At 38.6% G+C, this 19,919-nt stretch overlaps 1 protein-coding gene across 6 annotated transcripts in view; it reads right to left on the bottom strand.

Annotated features, from left to right (window-relative positions):
* The window catches only part of PEAK1 (pseudopodium enriched atypical kinase 1), a 119,776-nt gene that overhangs the window by 13,163 nt on the left and 86,694 nt on the right, over positions 1-19,919 (bottom strand). For 4 of the 6 annotated variants that reach the window (XM_040600075.1, XM_040600073.1, XM_040600074.1 and 1 more), the window contains 2 exons: positions 12,743-12,859; positions 10,732-10,928 (listed from right to left, as the gene is read on the bottom strand). The exons of 1 other annotated variant lie outside the window; for it this stretch is intronic. In XM_040600075.1, the coding sequence (XP_040456009.1) occupies positions 10,732-10,928; positions 12,743-12,859 (314 nt within the window). The remainder of the gene's footprint in view (positions 1-10,731; positions 10,929-12,742; positions 12,860-19,919) is intronic. One more of the 6 variants, XM_040600077.1, reaches the window with a different exon arrangement.

Raw genomic sequence — 19,919 nt, forward strand, 5'->3', positions numbered from 1 at the left:
GTTTTGGCACCCTGGTCAAATTCCAGTTTCAGTAATTATACCCAGCCTCACATAATTCATTCTGCAGTCTATCAACTATAGTATTATTCCTTACTTCCTATTCAATTCTGCTAGAATTATAGGTGGATGCTGCTAAGAGGTTTTGCACTATTTCTTTGATAGGTACATTCCTCTGGCAGGTAAAGTGATTTTTTATATATAACCTCACCTGGTATCACTTGGATTGGAAATGTGCTAAAGAGGCTGTAAGCATTACTTCAGAGTGGAAACCAGAAAACTTCAGACACAATGTAATTTAGATACCTAGGTGGTCACATCAGAAAGTCAGAATTGCCCTAGCAGATTGATGAGGTGAAAACAAGGAAGTTAAGCCTACTTTCACTCAGGTTGAAAGTGTATTGCCACTGCTTTCAATGAGAGTAGGATCATATTCAGAGATTACAAACCCAGAAGTATTTTTTACCCTACAATTTAAAACTCACACCCCCTCTCTGCTAACCGTAACTTTCTCTAATACATTTCCCTTTTTCACTTCCATGGGTGCCTTTGTTGGCAATATTATGTTCATAGATAACTTGACACAGATTCATTCAAGAGATTCCAAATAGCAGGCTACATCATGAAAGCATGGAGTATTTCCACTGACAGACTACTTTCAAACATTTGTGTGTTTCTAGGGAAGATAAACTTCCTGTCATGTGTTTTGGATAGCTTTGAGAGAGGACAGTTATGTTTTACAACTGCCACAGTCCTTGGAAATGAAGAATAAATAAAAGACAATAAAATAATATAGATAAAAATCCCCCAATACAAGTGACCAACTTGCTGCTCTGGGACAGTCAAACAGTTGTTACTTATATCAAGATGAGATTTTTCCACTCTTAATAATCAACTGCTATTTTCAGAGAGATTATTTTACAAGTTTTCTGCTACTCCTGTGAGGTTCATTGACTCTCCCAGTAAGGCAGGAAGCCAATTTTTACAGTTGCAACACAGCATACATGAAAAGGATGCTCTGGATAATTGCAGCTGAGCATCTTTTCTAATAAGGGAACAAGAAGTAGAAGGGCATTACAACTATTTGAGTATTTATGATTATGTTGAATCACAGAATTGTTTAGGTTGGAAAAGACCTTTAAGATCATTGAGTTCAACTGTTAACTGCAAAGTCCACCAACCTAACACCACCAAGTTGACCAAATCCTTGTAAAGAGAAGACTGAACTGGAATGCTGAACCAAACTGGGGGGATCTCAGATTCAGATTTGAATTACATCTCTTTGGTCCATAATTAATAATAAATGACTTTGGAGTCTATGAAAAGAAAAAAGATAGCTTCCTTTACACTTGAAAATATGTTGTTACAGTTTTTACAAATACATCAAACTAAGATCCTCTTAGCCAGGACGCAAAAAAACCTGGAATGCTGGGTTAGAATACTGAAAAGGACTTCCCAATTTCAGATAATGAGAGAGGACTGTACTTTTATATGTATCCACAAACAGAATAGCCTTGGCTCTTGAATTCTTAACAATCATTCTCTTTTCAATCATTCCAAAGAGACACCATCACAAATACAAGTTATATCTCTATCTTCTGTTTAAGCTCAAGGAACTCTCAGAAAAGCCTTATGGATTTTGTGGTAAGGCTGGATTGTAGGGAACAGAGGTTTTGACGTTGATAATATGCAGCTGTGGCCTTGCTTTGACAATGTGCAGCTGTGAGCCTGCAGCAAAGAGCTAAATAACTTTGAGGGAGTGTGAGAAGAAACCTGGATGAGATAGAAACAAAGGAGGAATGTGATCTCACCTCTAGAAGATAAGGCGACAGTGTGAACAGCAGAGAGTAGCCTATAGTGAACAGCGGCTGGGCTCGTGGACAATAGAGTTTGACCAATAATAAAGCTTTTAGCAGCACACATACAGAGTATGAAATTATAAAAGTTGTAACTAACAGTAAACGTCTTTGCTTCGCAATCCTTATGAAGTCGTGTCTTGTACACCACAAAAGGTGCCCCACAGTGGGGTTTTTTTTCAGGAGGGAGGCTCACAGGACCCAAACTGATGCCGTAGCCCAACTGAACCAGGATCTGTGGAAAATTTTGTGCACCCATCACCTACAATACAGGTAAGCAGTTGGGAACGACGGGAGGAAAATAATCCTGAGACCAATAGCGCAGCCTGGCTGCATTGCGCCGGCTGCTTGCAACTCAGCAACGAGCTGTGGTGGGTCCACAACTACTGACTCTGCTAGAATGGATCCCTGACAAGGTGCCAGACTTTCCACCTGATGGCACTTTGCAAATCCCTGCCTGGCAAGCAGTCGGCAGACGACTGTATGATGCTGCCGCGGAGGGGAACTCCACAGCGGGAATGCATTTAGAACCTTGGTGGCAAATTCTGGCTACTCATTGCCAAGTGTCAACTAATTCTACTAATGGTGCTAAACCAGGGGAGGCTGTAAATTCCACCGACAGCGCGACTCAACACACTGTCAAAGATGGCAACTCCACCCACACCTCCTCTGCCCCCAAAGCTCCTGTCACTGATTGCAGCAACCCTCACAGCACAGGACCAAGTGCAGGAACAGGACAACTCAGACAATGATTCCATTGACACTGAGAAACATTTTGATCCAGGTCCTATAAGTCCAGAAAAGGAACCAGACCTTTTTCCTCCCCCCCTGACATGTTGACTGTATTTTTGGGGAGGGTGAAAGGGGGTCCGGGGGATCAGTGGTGGGAATGCAAGCTAGAAGCACTTACGCGAGGTGATTTGGGAGTCACGATGGCATGTTCTGTGTTGTATTAGCTACATCAGCCTCCAGAGTGGCAGCCTGTGCAATATGAGGCTGTTAAAGAGTTAAGAAAAGCAGTGCAGGAAGGGGGGATTCACAGCACATTCACCATGTCCCTTCTTGAAGTGATGGCAGAGTCCTATACACTTGCACTGCATGACTGGCGGTCATTGCTTCGCATGGTACCAACTCCGACGCAGTGTATGATGTGGTTACCTGATTTTTGTGAGCTATGTGTAGTGGCCTCGATTGAAAACCTTAATTGGAGAATTGCTGTTAACTATGAGCAGTCGGCTGGGGAAAATAATTATGCTGATTCCGTGACTCAGGCGAGGTATCCCAGGGACAGTAGAGTTTGACCAATAATAAAGTTTTTAGCAGCGCGCATACAGAGTATGAACTTATAAAAGCTGTAACTAATACTGTCTTTGCTTCACAATCCTTGCAAAGTCCATGCCTCGTACACCACAGCTGGCTATTTTAATATTCTAAAAAAGTGAATTCTGAGTAGGCAATGCTATTAGCTTTGTACATGCCTGATCAGTGAAAACTGCATAGGACTACTCCCCTGGGTCATCACTTTTTAGCTCCCACAAAATAAAAATGTTCAAAGGCTAGAAATATGGGAGAATCCCTGCATATCTCTCTCAATTGTCAAGGTTGCTTAAAATTTAACATTCAGGGGATCCTCTACTGCTCCTTTCTGATCTTGGCATTGTGGTGAGCATCCTTTACAAGCAGCTGTTCCTCTCACCATTTGATATGCTGCAGCATGTGACACTGGTGTCAGCTGAGCAGTACAGGAACTCTGTCAGAAAGCTACCTTTTGCAGAGACAAAGAGTGGCGTGATTCAGAGTCAAATGCAGAACTGATGTCTGCATGCCAGACACTCATCCAGATGCCAGAGTCTTTTGCTTAATCCTGGGACAAGTTCATTTCTACATTGTATCCAATGCTCTTACTCATCCAAACATGTGTCATCTTCCACAATTGCTTACTCTTACAAAATCTGTGACCTATGTACTTCTCCCCTGGCAACATTCTGTGTTAAAGATCACTTGCCTATTTTCTCATTCTTACCCTCTTCCCCACTATGCTAAAACAGCCTAACTGCTGGGGTTTTGAGAAAGGCTACTATTTCAGGAAGCAGTTTCTTAATATGCATTGCTTATGTGCCTTGCTAATCCAAGGACTGCACAGATGCTAGAGGGAAAGAGCAAGAAAACAAGTTAGAGCATGACTGACACCTCAAGCAGCACTGGCAGAAACTCTCTCCAAGAAAGGTAAGATTTATAACAGTGTTTCTTCTCTTATTTTCTGTCTGCTTTAATAGCCCTGTCCTCCAAAAGCCATTCATACAGAAGCGTTGCCATTGCATCCAGTGACTTTCACTAGTTGTTGCTTTTGCATGGCTATTGGAACTGTGACATCAAAATATAATTGAAAAAAGTTTTCATAACCAGAAGTTGTCTTTGCAGATGTCTGGTGGGGGTGGCAGGATCCAGAGGACTGCATGTAAAAGTCATTATGCAGATACTCTTTCAAGTGTTCTCAGTCAAGGAAAATGAGTTTGTAAAACATGTGACAGTATGCATTCTCCCCACAAAAACAAATTTTCCATACTGAGATCTATCCATCTGTATTAAGTTTTTGAAAAGCTTCGTATCTGGACTGGTTTTATGCCAAGCTCTTAATGCTGTACATTTCCTTCATGTCCATCAGGCCAGTTTTTCCAGCTCAGGAATGGTGTACCTGTCCCACAGTTTTATAAATTCATTGTCTAGCAAGAAAAAGGTTGTCTTAAATTTTGCCCCTGTCAAAGGCACAAGAATGTTCTTTTGCATACAAATACTGGCAGAGCACTTGCTTCTTTTTCTTGCCTATCATTTCCTTCTCCCCTTGCATGCTTAAAACCTGTCATTTCCTTACCTACTGCACAGACTCTCTGACATTACAAGGTTCATCCTGAGCTGCACTCTTGGGAGGCAAATGAAAAGGAGGAACAGGCACAATATTAGGCTATCACAGGGATCTTTGAAGTGGCTTCCAGACTGCTCAAAGACAGAACAAATTTAAGTCTTTATAGACAGCAGCTTTTTAGAGACTATTGAGTAATTCTGCAGTTCAGTAACATCTTCCATTATAGAATCTCACTAAAGATTAATACCTCAGTATCCAGACACCATGCAGAGGTCTGAAACTGTAAATCAGCCCTAACAAAAGCAGTGAAATTCTATTTTTATGGGTAACTGATTTATCATCAGACTTTGCATTACTACTGCTTTATGTTAGCTCATGAAATCATCAAATCTGACACCCTGAGCTCAGGTTTATTTCAAACTGATATTCCATAAGCACGTTTTTCTTAGAGTGATGACATGCATAATTATCGTTTCTATTTCTTGATAGTCCACATAACTTTCTTTTTTGCTTAGACCAAATAGGCAGCATACATTGCCAAGAAATTTCAGAACTGTGAAGGAAAATGCTTCTTTAATTGGGAAAACAACTAATGGTGAATTAGATAAGGCAAGTGGGTGATACACTGCGTGCTTCCATCCTTCCTGAATAGAACTATGAATGCCACTTACATTGCTCTACAATAGATACTGTATGTTAGTCCAATACACCAATGACAGTAAGCTGCTTCTATACTTTCCCCAAACTCATTTTGCTCTTGACATGGCAATCCATCCTGCGTTCCACTTTATTCTCTGATTACAAGCCATTACCATCTCTCATCCAAGGATAACGTCCCTTGTGGGAAGATGTGAATTAGAAAACAGAGCTGAAAACAATACTCCAGTATTCACAGTAGTGACTAGGCCATTACCATGATTACTAACTCTGTTCTCAGCTTTAGTGACCATTATAGTACTCCTTAATCCCTAATCCCCTGGTGTAGGGATTTTTGTGAATGAACAGGACCCAGAGTTAAAATTGCCAAAATGACTCTCAGCTCTGCCATTCTCCAACTTAACACATCAGTCTGAAAAATGCTGCATGTTTTGCATTGCCAAGAACACCAAAAATGAATAATCATGCATGTACAATGTGTAACCAATCTTCCAAGACCACATCTATCAAAACCCCAACAGAGCTAAAATCAAACTGTAGACTCTTTACAGTGGAGACCTATGAGAAACAGGAATTTTGAGTGGCTTTTCTGCGTCTGAAGGAAACCCCCGTAAGACTGGGCTGGGCTGACCACATAGCTGGATTTTGGAGTGGTCCAACATCGTTGGCTTTGGCAGCCTCTGTTGACCTGTTTCTCCCCACAGCCAGGAATGGAGTCAGATGTCCCACTAATTTTCATGTCAGTACATCCCCATTTCATGTTACAAAGTCCAATTATAAAGGCTGATTAAAAAATTCACTAAGTAAAATCCACAGGTTGTACAAATTCCTTCTTGCTACCCTTGTCCTAGTACTTCCCCCTGGCCCTGTACTTAGATATTGATCATTCTTTGCAATCTGCATTTTTGTTATAATACAAAGCCTGGAGAAGATTTGTCTGTATCAATAGCAGATCAATTATACTGATCTTTAGTATCAGTACAAAATACATCACTCCTTAATAAACTCTTACCTGACTGATAAAAATAAGCAAACCATGAAAAACCCCCACAAATATATAAAGTATCTTCCAAACACTGCAAAACCACCCAGCAAACTTCACAGCTCCTGTTCCAAAGGCTCAACATGTACAACACTATTCTGTAAAAGTATTCAGTACACAGATATACACAAACATGAAATCCTATACTATACTCAGTTCTTTACACATTAATCATTAATTTAATAGATAAAAACCTTAACAGAGTGATTATATATACACGTACATAACAAAGGAAAGCTAAGATTTGTTAGGTAATATTTGTGATACACCTCCAGTTTCTCATCAATAATTTGAAACTGTGCACAGAACTGCAGTAAGATGAGCTGCAGGTACTAGATAAATAAAAACTTCAGATGCAACAGCTTGTCTGCCTTGGTGACTTGTCAGGTCTTGCTACCTGCCCTCCATTATGCCATGTTAAAGATATTACCTGTACTAATTATATATTATACAAAATGCATCAGACTGATACTATAATTACTGTCTGTCACTGAACTGTCAGTTTTAGTCAACATGATTTCATTACCTTATAGCCTGCCTAAAGCACACTGCCATGGTCTAACTTACTGAGGCAATACTCCATGGCAGATGCTGTGATTTGGGATTTTTTCCAATGTCAGCAATCATAAACCCTAGACACTTTGTCTCCTTTTTTCAACTTTTCTGAAGGTATATGGAGAAAAATAGCTAATAATAAATAATCTCTTCTTTTTTAAATGATAGGAGTACTATCCTGAGTATATTGAGAATATGTTAATCTACTTAGAGCAATATAAATTAAATCAAGACAATTTCCCCAACAAATTCAGACAAAGACAGAAAAATTTACAGATTTGTAAAGGAAAAGACTTTAATCATCTAGTTTAATGTCCTTCTTATCATAAGCTACAGGGTTTGCCTGAATTAACTTCTGTTATAAGGGTATGCCTTGAAAAAGAAACAGCCAGGCTCTACCTTACACATTTGAACATTTGTTTTTGCATCTAAATTCAACTGGCAGCCACTGGTTTTTGTTAAATCTGTTGATTATTGATACCAGAGGCACCCCTTGTCACAGTTCTGCTCGCTACATGAGCATCCACGCCATGATCAAGTCAGACACTGTTTCTTTGATCAGCTAAACTGATTTGGCTTCTTGAATTAGTCCCTATTAAGTGCTTGCCACAATGCTATGAATTTTCAAAGCTTTCCTTGACAGAGTCTGTACAAAGTTTTTTTAAACATTCCCTGAACTGTGGGCACCAGGACTTGACTGTGGCCATGACAATTGCAGGATAAAAATGAAATATATATAACCTCTCTACTGCTATTGAATTTTCATCCTCTTCATACACCCAGGAACACATTGGGCTCTTTCATCTTATCATCATGGTGGGACATCATGTTTCCTAAAAGCCCCAAGTCTTTCATGTTTTATCTGATTCCCAGGAGAATCCTCTATCTTGGAAGTCTTGCCTGCATTTATTTATTTAAAGTTCCTAGATGTATGACTTTACATGTTTGATGAAATAACAAATATAGCCCATGTTTCATTACACAAGCTATTCTCAAATTTTGCACATACAGTTTATTTCCTGACAAGTAACTGCTGGCACATTTGCACTTTTTGTGGGCGTGTCCGTAAAGTGATGATGGGACAAATCCTGTGGGAGCAGGAGAAAGCCAAACCAAACGTCCTTGAGGGCAGTACCCAATATAAATTACTACCTGACTGCAGATAAAAATTTTCCAAAGCTTGTTGTTATTTCTGCTCATAAAATTTCATGTGACATGTCACAACTGAAGATTAGACATTTATCAAAGTCACGACATAATATTACCTGCTTTTCAATAAACCCCATCAAATATGTATTTTAAAAGTTAATATTGTGCATTATGCTGCAAACTGAAATGTTGTTCACATGATACATTTTACAAACTGTAGTATGGAGCCATAAAAAGTTAACTGTAGAAACAACTGCCGCTGAAGCAAGAGTCAAACGTGATGTAAATTCTTGTATTATCCTTTATTTCAGTTAACACACAACACTATCTACTAATTCTATGAAATATATGATTTTACTGCTTAGGTGATGTAGGATACGAAAACAAGTAGGAATTATTTTATATCCCTACCTACTAATCTCTTGATAACTATGTGAATTAGAAAGTGAAGCTGCTAGAATAAACCAGGAAAAAGTTTGAACGGCAGCTAGAGAACTCAGTGCCATTTAGGGTAGCATTGCTTTTAACAACAGGCAGCAAGCTGCCAAAGGCAGACCAAATCAAGCCTAAAAGTTAATTTAACTCTTTCATACCTAAAATTTACTTTGGTGACAACAAATCTGCAAGTGACCCAAGGATGAGGGGAAGATTCTGAATAAAATGCTAGGGGGCTTCAGGTTTATATGGTTTTACAAAGGAGCATTCATTCACACACAGGAACGACACTGACAGAAATGAAGACTGATGGAAGTCATCACAGAATCACAGAAGTGTTTTGGTTGGAAGGGACCTCTTGAGATGGTCAAGTTCAATCTTCCCTGCTCATGCAGAGTCAGCTGGAGCAGGTTGTCTATGACCACATCCAGTTGGGTTTTGTTTATCTCCACAGACGCAGGCTCCACAATTTCTCTGGGCAACCTGTTCCAGTGTATAATGGTATTTTGTTGCATTTCCCATGAGTTTACTACTTTCAGTTTGTGATGTGCAACATAGCACATAAGAAAATTGAGCTAAATTGAGTGAAGATTTTAACAGAAGGTTCACAATATCATTACTTTGGCTATGCAATGCAAGTAATCCCTGGACTGTATTAGCACTCTGGCTAAAAAATAGCAATCCCACCATGAGGAATAAGTGATAATTCATACATGAAGTGGCACTTTAGCTTGATTCTTTTATATGTCAGTCTGGTTAGCAACATGGGGCAACAAGGCTATATATAGTTTTGATGTAGCTAGATCTACTGCATGGATTCTATCTGTAATGTAGCTATGTTCTAAATACATTGATGCAGATATGTATGTATCTCTCAATAAGTTGAAAATATTTCATTAGATCTTTGAGTAATTTACCATTAAAATTATAGATTTTAGTTTTCCTCTGTAAAGTTACTATTTCTTATCCTGGGAAGGGTATTTTTCCTCTATGCATTACACACAATGCTTAATTAATGTTTTATTATCAGAACACACTAATAAGTTCCCCACTAATTCACATTGAAGTAAAGAAATGCAACAGTATCACTAAATGTTTAAGGAATCGAGGGTTTAATTTTTTTATTAATGTCTTATTTCATATTTTTATAAAATATATTTATTTCATAATATAAAATATAAAATAAATATACTTTATATCTATTATTATATTAATATAATATAAACCAATAAAATTAATTAATAAAAAAGACATTTGAGGGTTTAATATTTAGTCTTTGATCCTTCACACCTATGTGGACACGCTAAACCCCTGCATTTGTGAGCCATCTCAACACTGTCTGCTCTTGTCCAAATGTTTAGTAAGTTGGTATGCTTGCAGCACAGGAGCATCACTGAAAAACAGTATTCAGATACTGTCGAACATTAACAATGTTTTTTGGTTTCTTTAGAAATCTGGCTGTCTGTATTCCTAAATTTGCAGTACTTCAAATCAAAAATAGGCTGGCAATCTTGATACTGTGTATCATGAGATGCTTCTTTGACTTGCTTGCTTATCTTCCCTCCAGATAAGCCCTGCATACACGTGTCTTTTTAATATTAGTGTCAGGAATTCAGTGATAGTTGAATAGACTGTGCAGAACCTTCAGGACATTCATATCAAACTTTTCTGAAGGAGCAAAAGTAAGCTCTCAGACTAGGATAAGAAAGGTTTTAGTCAACAGATAAAACTACTACAAATATTTTAGCAGTTATTGATGCTCTAAAATAAAAAGTCCTATCTTTTGTGGAAGTTTGGAAAAATACTGAAATCTGCTTACTGTTTCTAAAAAAAAATAGGTAATTTACTTTGTATTTTAAACCTGTCTGACAAAAATTCCTTCCAAATAGATAAAAGAATGTGAGATGTTTGATATGAAGAGCAATTAAAAGATAGATTTTAAAATCATACAGAAAAAAAACCTTTGGAGTTTGTTGAATCTTCAGTTTCTTGGTTGTCTGTCTCAGGATGAGACAACAGAATTTTATTTTCTGTAAATTAATATTAAAACGTTTGTCTTTACACACTAACCTTATGAAAGGGTATCAAGCTGTTCACAAGACAAGATTCTTCACAGCCTGGAAAGGTAATCCACAGTCTGATCTGATTGACATTTTCTTCCACAAGAATGTGCTTACCTAAATTGCTGTATGTAGCACTGCAAGGATTTAAGTCAGGAGAATTTGAAGTTTCTTCCTTTTCTTCCTCCCCTTGTGGGACATGGATAGATGATACTGGTATGACCGAGGCACTGCCACCATTGTCCTGCTTCACAAACACGGCTCTAGGAACACGAGGGGACAAATCCTCTAGTGTCGTATCATCGGGCACTTGACTGAAACAAACAAAATAAAATCACCTGGAGACCACAGCTGGGTACTAGATCCTACTGGCAAAACACCAGATTAGGCATTAAATACCTTCAGGAAAGGGAATGAACTGATGAAGAAATAAGCTCCTTTCACCCTCCTTTTTTTAAGGACAACTTTCTACAATATTTAGTTTCCTTATTAAGAAGAAACAACTTTTGACTGAAATAGTAACATGCAGTAGTTCATGCCTTTCATACAAAAGGGGTAATAAAATGTTTTATAGCTAACTACACTCAACACGTATGCATATATATAGGCAGGCATGATTCTGCATAAAACATGTAGGACTCATAGGACAGCAGCAGAGTTGAATGTACTTTTTATCAAGCAGGACAGTTCTGCTTTAATCAAAGATACCAAGGTAAAGCAAGGGGGCTGTTAAGTCTCCATAAATGTATAAAACTTTAATGATACATTCATATACCAGTAGGATTTAGGGAACTGAGACTTTGGGAAACAGACCAGTAGCTCATCTAAGCCAATAATCTATTCCCTATATAAAATTTTCCAGGATTAAAATCTAACTGCATTAGGCCAACTGCAAAAGGCCATGACTATATTCCTCTGTGCTTGCTCTTAGCTATGAAGTTTTAATCAAACAGTGATGACTTACAGCACAAAACTGTGAGAATCATGGATTCAGTCCGTTTCCATGGATGTATTTATTGCAGTATGATTTTAAAATTATGTGTGTTACATATATATATCCACACACACACACATATTCAGGTTTACTACAAACCCCCTAATCCTATTGAAAACATGGTGGCAATTATCAGTAATATGCCACAAAAAAAAAAGTCAGAGCAAAAATATTTCTGTGCCTTTATGCTCTCTCACTCACAGAAACAAATACTCGTTATAGGCCACATCTCAAGGGCATATATCCTGTTCAGTAGTTCTCATTACTACAGACTGATCAAATAGAACAGCAAGAATTCTAAGTACTTGTGACTTCCACATAGGATAGGACTAAAACTCCTCCTTCAAAAGATGATCACCACATCAGTTATGTCTACAGATATTTAATTTTTGTGGTAAAGATTTAAAACTTCCTCAAAGAGTTAACACGAACTATAGGCATATGTGTCCCTATGCCAAAGCCAAAAAACTGAAAATCATGATACACAATCTTCTAGCAATCCCAGACTACAGAGATTAAAACATGCCAATACTTTGCATAACACAAGACCCCATGTACGGTGCAGCGCGCACATGCTGTTTCTGCTCAAGACTCAAGAATTTTAACTGCACGCTGATACAAACAAAACTTATTAGAACTTGTTAGTAAAAGAGAAAAAATGGCATAAGTTCAAGATGTAATCTTTAGTCAGCATAAAATTTTTTGTTCGTTTTTAGTACCATGCATAAGAATGGTGTGAAGAACATTCCATGTGCCGTAAATATATCCACATTAAAGAGTTAACCTAATATAATTCCAGAGTAAAGCATACACAAAATCAAAGCAGTAACAAGATGATGAGAAATTCAACTAAGGACTTGTAGCTGCTGTAAATCACATACATACCTGCATTCCTCAGTAAGAATGTTTTCTTTAAGCAGAAATAGCTTTCTAGTAGCTTTACAGTTCTATCATTGCCACAAACCAGGAATTATGCTATCTCAAAGTAATTTTTTAGTATTGATTGGTGAGGTACAGAACACACCCGTTCTCCAAACCAGACACATGCAAGCACATACACTAAACCTAAGCTGAGAAGCATTTGCCAAAGTAAACCAACAGCTAAAAAGGAAGAAAGAAAAAAATACAACTCACCCACTGTACTCACTCACACAATTCCCCATTAAAGGAAATTCTTTCAGTGCCTTCTTGAGTCTTTTAATCATGTCTTGAAACTCTGGCGAGCCATTGATTCCACAGTGTTCTGAGGTGCTACAAGTTGTGCAAGCTGTAAGCAACAGGGCTGAACTCTGCACAGAGTGATTCACCTACTGCACCTTAATGTTTACCTTCGGGGGCTGGTCCCAGGGACTTGCCAAAGGCCCCAGGAAACCAGTTAGTTACAGCCCTGCCCGCTTAACTCTTTCACTGCCTTCGCAGATGAAAATGGTTCAGTCTACTACATCGCTGTTTTGGTAGACAGCTATGGTCTCAGTCATCTTAATTAGGGGGAAAGCAGGTTCAAATTTCAAGAGAAATTTTAAGAACGTAGACTAACTTTACTGTTAGATTTAAGTGAATATTTAGTGTCTGAATCTAATATCTTTAAATCACAGCAATTAGATGTCAGGCCATGAAATCTGTGGGGAAACGCTTCCCCATACTGTAGCAGTGAGGACTGAGAGCTCAAGCGTGGGTATGGCAGCGCAGTGCCTCAGCGGGCACAATGCCAACCCGTTATCAGCGCTCAGAGAGCACAGAAGGAACAAACGGGGAAAACATCCTCACTCAGTAAAGCTACCAGAGGCAAAATCCCAATTGCTTTTGCTTCATTAATTAAACAGTAAAATCCACTAGTTTCGGAGGGAAGTAGAGCAGCCCCGAGATTAGAACCATTACAGCCCGATTTTGTGTAACTTTGTATCTGCTTGTTGACAGCAAGTGATACTTTAAAGCTAACTCCTTATTTGGGGTATTTACAGATAATTTGCCAGGATGGATTCTTTGATGCCTTGCATAAGAGCACATATTTAGCTTTTACCATCGTGGGTGTAGCCTCCTCTGTCCAAGCCTTTTCTTTTCCCGTTTTTATTTCAAAAACAAACTTCACAGGACACAAATTACCTTAGAGAACTCTGCTCCCTGGGCACCTGTGGCTGAAACTCAACAACTAATCAGTTAATGGAGAGATCAGCCCTCTGCACACAGAGAACACATTTGTTTTCCTGAGAAGCTGAGATTATGTGCGGCACAAAAAACTTGCCATAAAAATGACTGTCCTTCAGATAACATCCCACTGAATTCACATACTTGTCATTCACATGTGCACAAGCTCACCATTTTTTTAAAAGCTACAAATGCCCTTAATTCCTTCCTTCAGGCTCTCCTTCACAGTTTTTGGAGGATAGCCAAAAGATGATGTGGTCTAACTTGCCTGGGTCTTCTGAGACTAATAAGTATCCAGAAAGCAGCCTGCATAGTGCATTAATTTTTTGTAAGGACAGTGGAATTACAGCTATTCCATGACCTGTATTTTCCTCTATTCAGAAGACGCTTTCTCATTAAGTAATAAACCAACAGTGAATATGAGGGAGATAAAGTGGGACACTTATAAGGAGAGATTCCAAGAGTGCATTCCTGAATTAGGATCAGATCTAGAGGTCAAGCTGACAGAGTGCAGTTCTGTGCAGGACAGCATATAAATCCAAGTGGCAGAAACTATTGACAGAAACACAGAGAAAAGCTGATGTGGCCTTCGACCCAGCTGAGACACTGATCTCCTCCCTGAGTGGACATCAGCAAACCAGTAATCAATGGTAGTCCTACGAGAGCACTCAATGAGGAAGATGACTTAGTTTTATGAAAAAAAAATATCTGTGTATTTTGTAGATATATTTAGTTTCAAAGAGATCCCTTTGAGAATCCTGAGCCCTACACTTTTAAGCTAACAAAGCCAATTTAAAACCTAAATCGAGTGAATAACGTTCAAGGGAAAATGCAGAGAGGTTAATGGCTGCCAAAGGCCACCTTACACTGGAACTTCTACTTAGAACACAGACCACTTTATTTCTGCAAAAACTGAGTGAAGATGATTGGTGCACAGGTTTCAACCAGAGTACATTATGGGTACAAAAAAACCATTCCAGTGGCTCATGCAGCTCAGTTCCTTATCACCACCACCGGCCAGAAATAGTCACTTAAGAGGAAAGTGAAAGAATCTTCTCAACTGACAGTCTGAAATAACCAAGCCGTAAAGTTTATTTCTAATTTTTATATTTAGAAGTCTGCTTAGTCCTGAAGAATGAGGACATATATATATTTTAAATCTTGTATAAGGCCATGTTTGCATGGATAAAGGGAATAAATTTGATAATCCAGTAAAGACATCTTGCTAAGCTCTTTGGTGTCAGTGAAACTTAATGGCAATGAGTTCCACAGATTAACTGTGCAATACAAAAAAATACATTTTTCTTTATCCACTTTAAGTTCTCAGTCTTTCCGTTTTACAGACTGTATTAGAGGAGTTAAGAACAATAATGCATGATTTACCACTTCTTAATCTGATTTTATAAAATAATAAATGGTAAAATCCCTTCTACTTTGTTCTTTAACAGTCCTCAGTGTTTACAATTTTTCATGTAACATATTACCAAACCTTTTGCTTAATGAATATGCACAATTTCCAATTCTGTAGCACAGACATGTTCCAGAGAAAAACCTCGCAAAAGTTTTTCGTTGATGAAACAGGGTAAGGTAGATGGTTAATGCTTTTAAAAACACTGTTGAGCACTGCTGAGTAGGGTAAATAAACCTTGCTGATACCTAGAAAAAGGCAAATCAAAATAGTTTTGCAAAGAAGGGGGAGTTAATAGTTTCACCTGAACTTTTCAGGTGAGAATTTCTGCCATTTCAGTAGACTCACTCAAGCAAGAATTTTCTTTTCAGCTGTAACATCCTTGAATTCTCCTCACCAATTTATGCAAGCTACACTTAAAAGGTTTTGGATTCAGGTGAGAACCTTACCCTCAAGACTTATACAAGAGGACCTCTAAACTGGGAAGGACTTTGTTTTAAATAGAGCCTTACAGTGATTTAAGAGATTTTGTTCTCAAGTAGTTTCTGAAGCAGCTGTGGAATCTGCAAGATTGGATCAATGACAATGAGAAAGTGGAATGTGGCAATGGTGGTTGTTCCTGCTTGTCTCTGGATGTGATCCTGATAATAACATATGACCCCATTTTTGAAAAACAATTATTCCAGTTGATTTTACTGAGTAATCCGTTATAACATGCATATTCCGCTAGATATACAGAGCACTCAGGGTAATTTCATGGCTCCTGTCCCACTGCATTAAGAGAGCCTACATGTAGAGCTCCACTCCCTCTCAGGGTCCAGGCCACAGAAGATGTGCACTGTGGCACATCCCTAGCCCCAATCATCTCTATTTATTTTCCTTAAATAACAGTTCATGGCATAACTGAATTACTAAAAAACCCACTGAACAGACAACCCATTTGGGGCCTTTTAAGTCTTGATGCTCTAAATCACTGCAGCAAAACTGTCTTTCTCCATTGCCTGTACGTGGAAATTCAATCCCTAACTCCTAACTCAGATTCTTGAAATCACATTTGGCTTACTGTAATTTAAAGCAAATAGTGTAAACAGTTGTCAGCAAACTCAAGGCAAGCAGCACAACAAAAAGCATTTGAGGATCACTTACACCAGGGTTCTTCAAACTACAGCCAGTGGGCTGGATACCGCCCCCCAGGGTCCTCAATCCGGCCTCCAGTATTTACAGACCCCCCCGCCGGGGGTTGGGGGGGAACCAAGCAGCCGCAGATGACTGCCTGCCACTTCATCTGTGCACTGGCCCGTGGTTAAAAAGTTTGAGGACCCCTGACTTACACTAACAAAATGTTTCCATGGCAGGTAAGAACTGTGGAAATTTTTGGCCAGTTCTCTAAAAGATCCTCATCCATCACTGACATTTATATTAAATTCAGGGGCAGCAATCTGGATGGAAGTTACTCAAGGTGAACCATTTGTACTATGGCTGTGGCACTGGGGTAAGATTTAATGGGCAACATGACATCTCCAAAAGCTCTGTTATATATGTCCTCTGGTAAGTATAGAGCCCATTAAACTGTACCCTGAAATGCCCAGGGGCTATTTTAAGAGAAAATAGCCTTAAAAGAATGAAAATTGCTGATGTAGTATGTAACCGCAATGGAGAAGCATGCTTTTTAAGAAAAATATTCAAACCAGAATTTAAAAAAAATGTATAAGCATTTCACTCCTTTCAGAAGTTACAACAGGACAGTGCTGTTCTGTAGCTACAGAACAACAGAACTCCTACCTATCGATTATGAACTCAAATCCTTTTGACAAAGTTAACTATTTTAGGAATTAGGTTGGCAATCCCAACTAGCTAGGGAGAAATGTCTACTTATGTTACAGATCTGCTAATAAGTTAGAATTAATTAACTTTATTTGATTTTATAAAATCATTTAGAATAAGAAATATATTTTAATGAAACTTGTAGTTGCACAGTAAAAGCTGCTATGAAATCCTTTGTACAGTCCTGTACCAAGGCCAGAAGAATGGGCTAGAATCACTGTTTAAAACTTAGGTAACAAATTTGGGATTTTACAGATTTCTTTGTATTTGACTAGTCTTCTGTATGTAGAAAGTGTATTGAAAAGTCAGAATACAGAATTAATGGGAACTGGGAAGAGTCGACTGGAACAGCTTGTAGCTACCTGCCAAGAAACCGTGAACTTTAGTAAAAGGTAATTCCGGCAGGGGGAGATCGCGACCACCGACTCATGTACCACCTACCCAAATCGTACCCCAGACCCATTTCTGGACCTTTCTAACCTTTACTGCGCAGAATCGGATATGGGAGGAGAGTATGTTAATGATTTACGGGAAATACTATGATTATGCATGATACTTAATGAATATGCATAAATAAGTTCTATATATGGTGTATGATTTTGAAGCTTGGTGTGCGTTGATCGTGAGAAGACTCACTCACACACCCAGCTGTCAATAAAGAAGTGTCTGCTTATCTACATCACATTGGTGTCGATAAGTTCTTCATTCCGAGATTTCGGTAACACTTATGTAAACCAGAATGGGATGGATGTACAGATCTCACTACCTGAAGGAAGTATTTCAGTAAACATACAGTTTTATCTTTAGTTCATCCAAGACTGGCCCAAAGATCCTATAAAGGGAAGTTATGGCTGGCTGTGCACAAATCAGTTGTACCTTGACTGACAAAGGCACTACCGTCAAAAACATTGCTGAATGAAGTTTTAGTTCAGCTCTGATGCGGTTTATGAAGATAGGAAAGGAAGCATCAGAAGACTGTGCTGCAGTTCTCTTTTAGGAAAAGTCTCAATCCAAAAAGCTGCTACTGGGTGTAAGCAGTGATCTCTCAATGTAGAAGAAACCTTTATCCTGTGAAACTCCAATAGCAACAGTCTGATACACTAGATAAAGCCTTTTTAAGAATCTTTGTTTTAAATTTATGTGCTGTACTACCTTCATCAATTACAGTGACTTAGGCCAGAAGTATCACCATGTTTTTTTTTTAAAGGTCATTTTTAGGTTTTCCCTGAGAACAACTGCTGCATCATGAACAAGTGTTCAAAGAACACCTATTTTCATTCCAAAATGGTAAAGCTGATGTTGACTGCTGATTCTTAGCAAAAATTAATCTATAAATTTTTAGTAAATTTAATACATTAGCATTTGCTAGCTCATTTTGTACCACCATATGTGCATCCTGGCATCAAAGAGAAAGAAACAATCACAGGGATAAAACAAAACCGAGTTCTTTTGTGTAAAAGAGAGACAGTTTTCAGCTTTCCAAAGAACAAAGTATTTTGCAAGTACTGCTGAAAGGGAAAAACTGACCTTTCAAGTGACAACTTTAACCACAAAACAGGGCTGAAGGTATTTATGTTATCAATCTTTAGCAGCTTCGTAATCCACTGCAAAGTAAGGAAATGCTGTATCTTCATTTAATATGCTTTCAAGACACACCCACTTCCCCATAAACTGACATTTAAAAAGTTCATCTTATTTTCCAGGTCATTGGTTTGGTTTTTAAGCGAGTTTATGTCACTGGCATTCTGAGTTAGAAAAGTGTCACATTCATTGATAGGTATCTTCATGTCTTTTGTTTTCCTCTGAGCCTCTGCAAGCTTAACTGGAGATTTTAAACATCATCTCCATGCACATACTTTAGCCTGAATTATCACCATCCTCTTACTAATACCTGAAGAGTCAACACAAAATAACCACAGCCTCTCATCTGTTATGTCTCCCGTTTGTGCAAAAAAGGGAGTTGACAATCCAACACTCACCTACTAGGATATTAAAAACAAAAGCCAAAACCCTTATACCACCACCACCCAAAAAAACCCAAAACAAACAAACAACCTAACTTCATTTTTTGGCACTGTAAGGTTTCATTTGGCCTCTTTAACAGTATTAAAAATTAAGTAAAAAACCCAAATAACTTAAGGCATCAAATTGCATCAAGGTAACTGAATATAATACAGAAGGATAAAGATAATCACTGTTCCATGGTCCCACAGTGTGTTTCTCAGCATCTCAGTGTATTTTCTTTGAAATTTGTAGAAACCATAGCACAATACTGTTAGAAAGAAGAAACTGCAATTCTAGCATTTGGAAAATTCCAATTTTCACCAGGGAAAGTTGTGAGATACGGTTTTAGTCAGCATCATCACGACTTGCAGAAAAATAAGAGTAAATATACTTTTTGGAATAAATGAATGAGCCACAACAGAATGACCAATTGCCTTCAACAGTACGGGCTGAAGGTATTCCAGTAATAGTGCAAAAAATATAAAACACAAATTGTAAGAGCACCATCTCTAGGGTAGTCTAAGAACAAATACCAACTGTGACCGCAGCCATTAGCCTGTTACTGCCCTCTTACCACTGAGACAAGCAGCTGCTCCTTCCTGGCTGGTCCCCCTGTCTGATCAGGGAATTGATCTGGCTGAAAAATAGCTGCAAAGTTATTTTTCTCTTGGATCACCTCCCCAGTCTGGTTCACCACAGGTGACCACATCAACAGTCTTGCCGGCACAAGAGCAAGGCACTAAGGTGGGAGCAAGTGAATCTCTTGATGGCAATGTGTTCCGTAATGCTGCTAAAACCCCAGCTGGGGACAATCTCCTTTTCTCTAGGTTCCCCTGAAGACAACAGAACACATGGGTTCCTCTCAACAGGGGTTGAGAGCCAAACTTCTCAGATTCTTTAACTTGCTCTTAAAGCTGCCTACTTCCCCCC

The sequence above is a fragment of the Falco naumanni genome, chromosome 7, assembly GCF_017639655.2.
Source record: "Falco naumanni isolate bFalNau1 chromosome 7, bFalNau1.pat, whole genome shotgun sequence".
In the NCBI taxonomy this organism is placed as follows: domain Eukaryota; kingdom Metazoa; phylum Chordata; class Aves; order Falconiformes; family Falconidae; genus Falco; species Falco naumanni.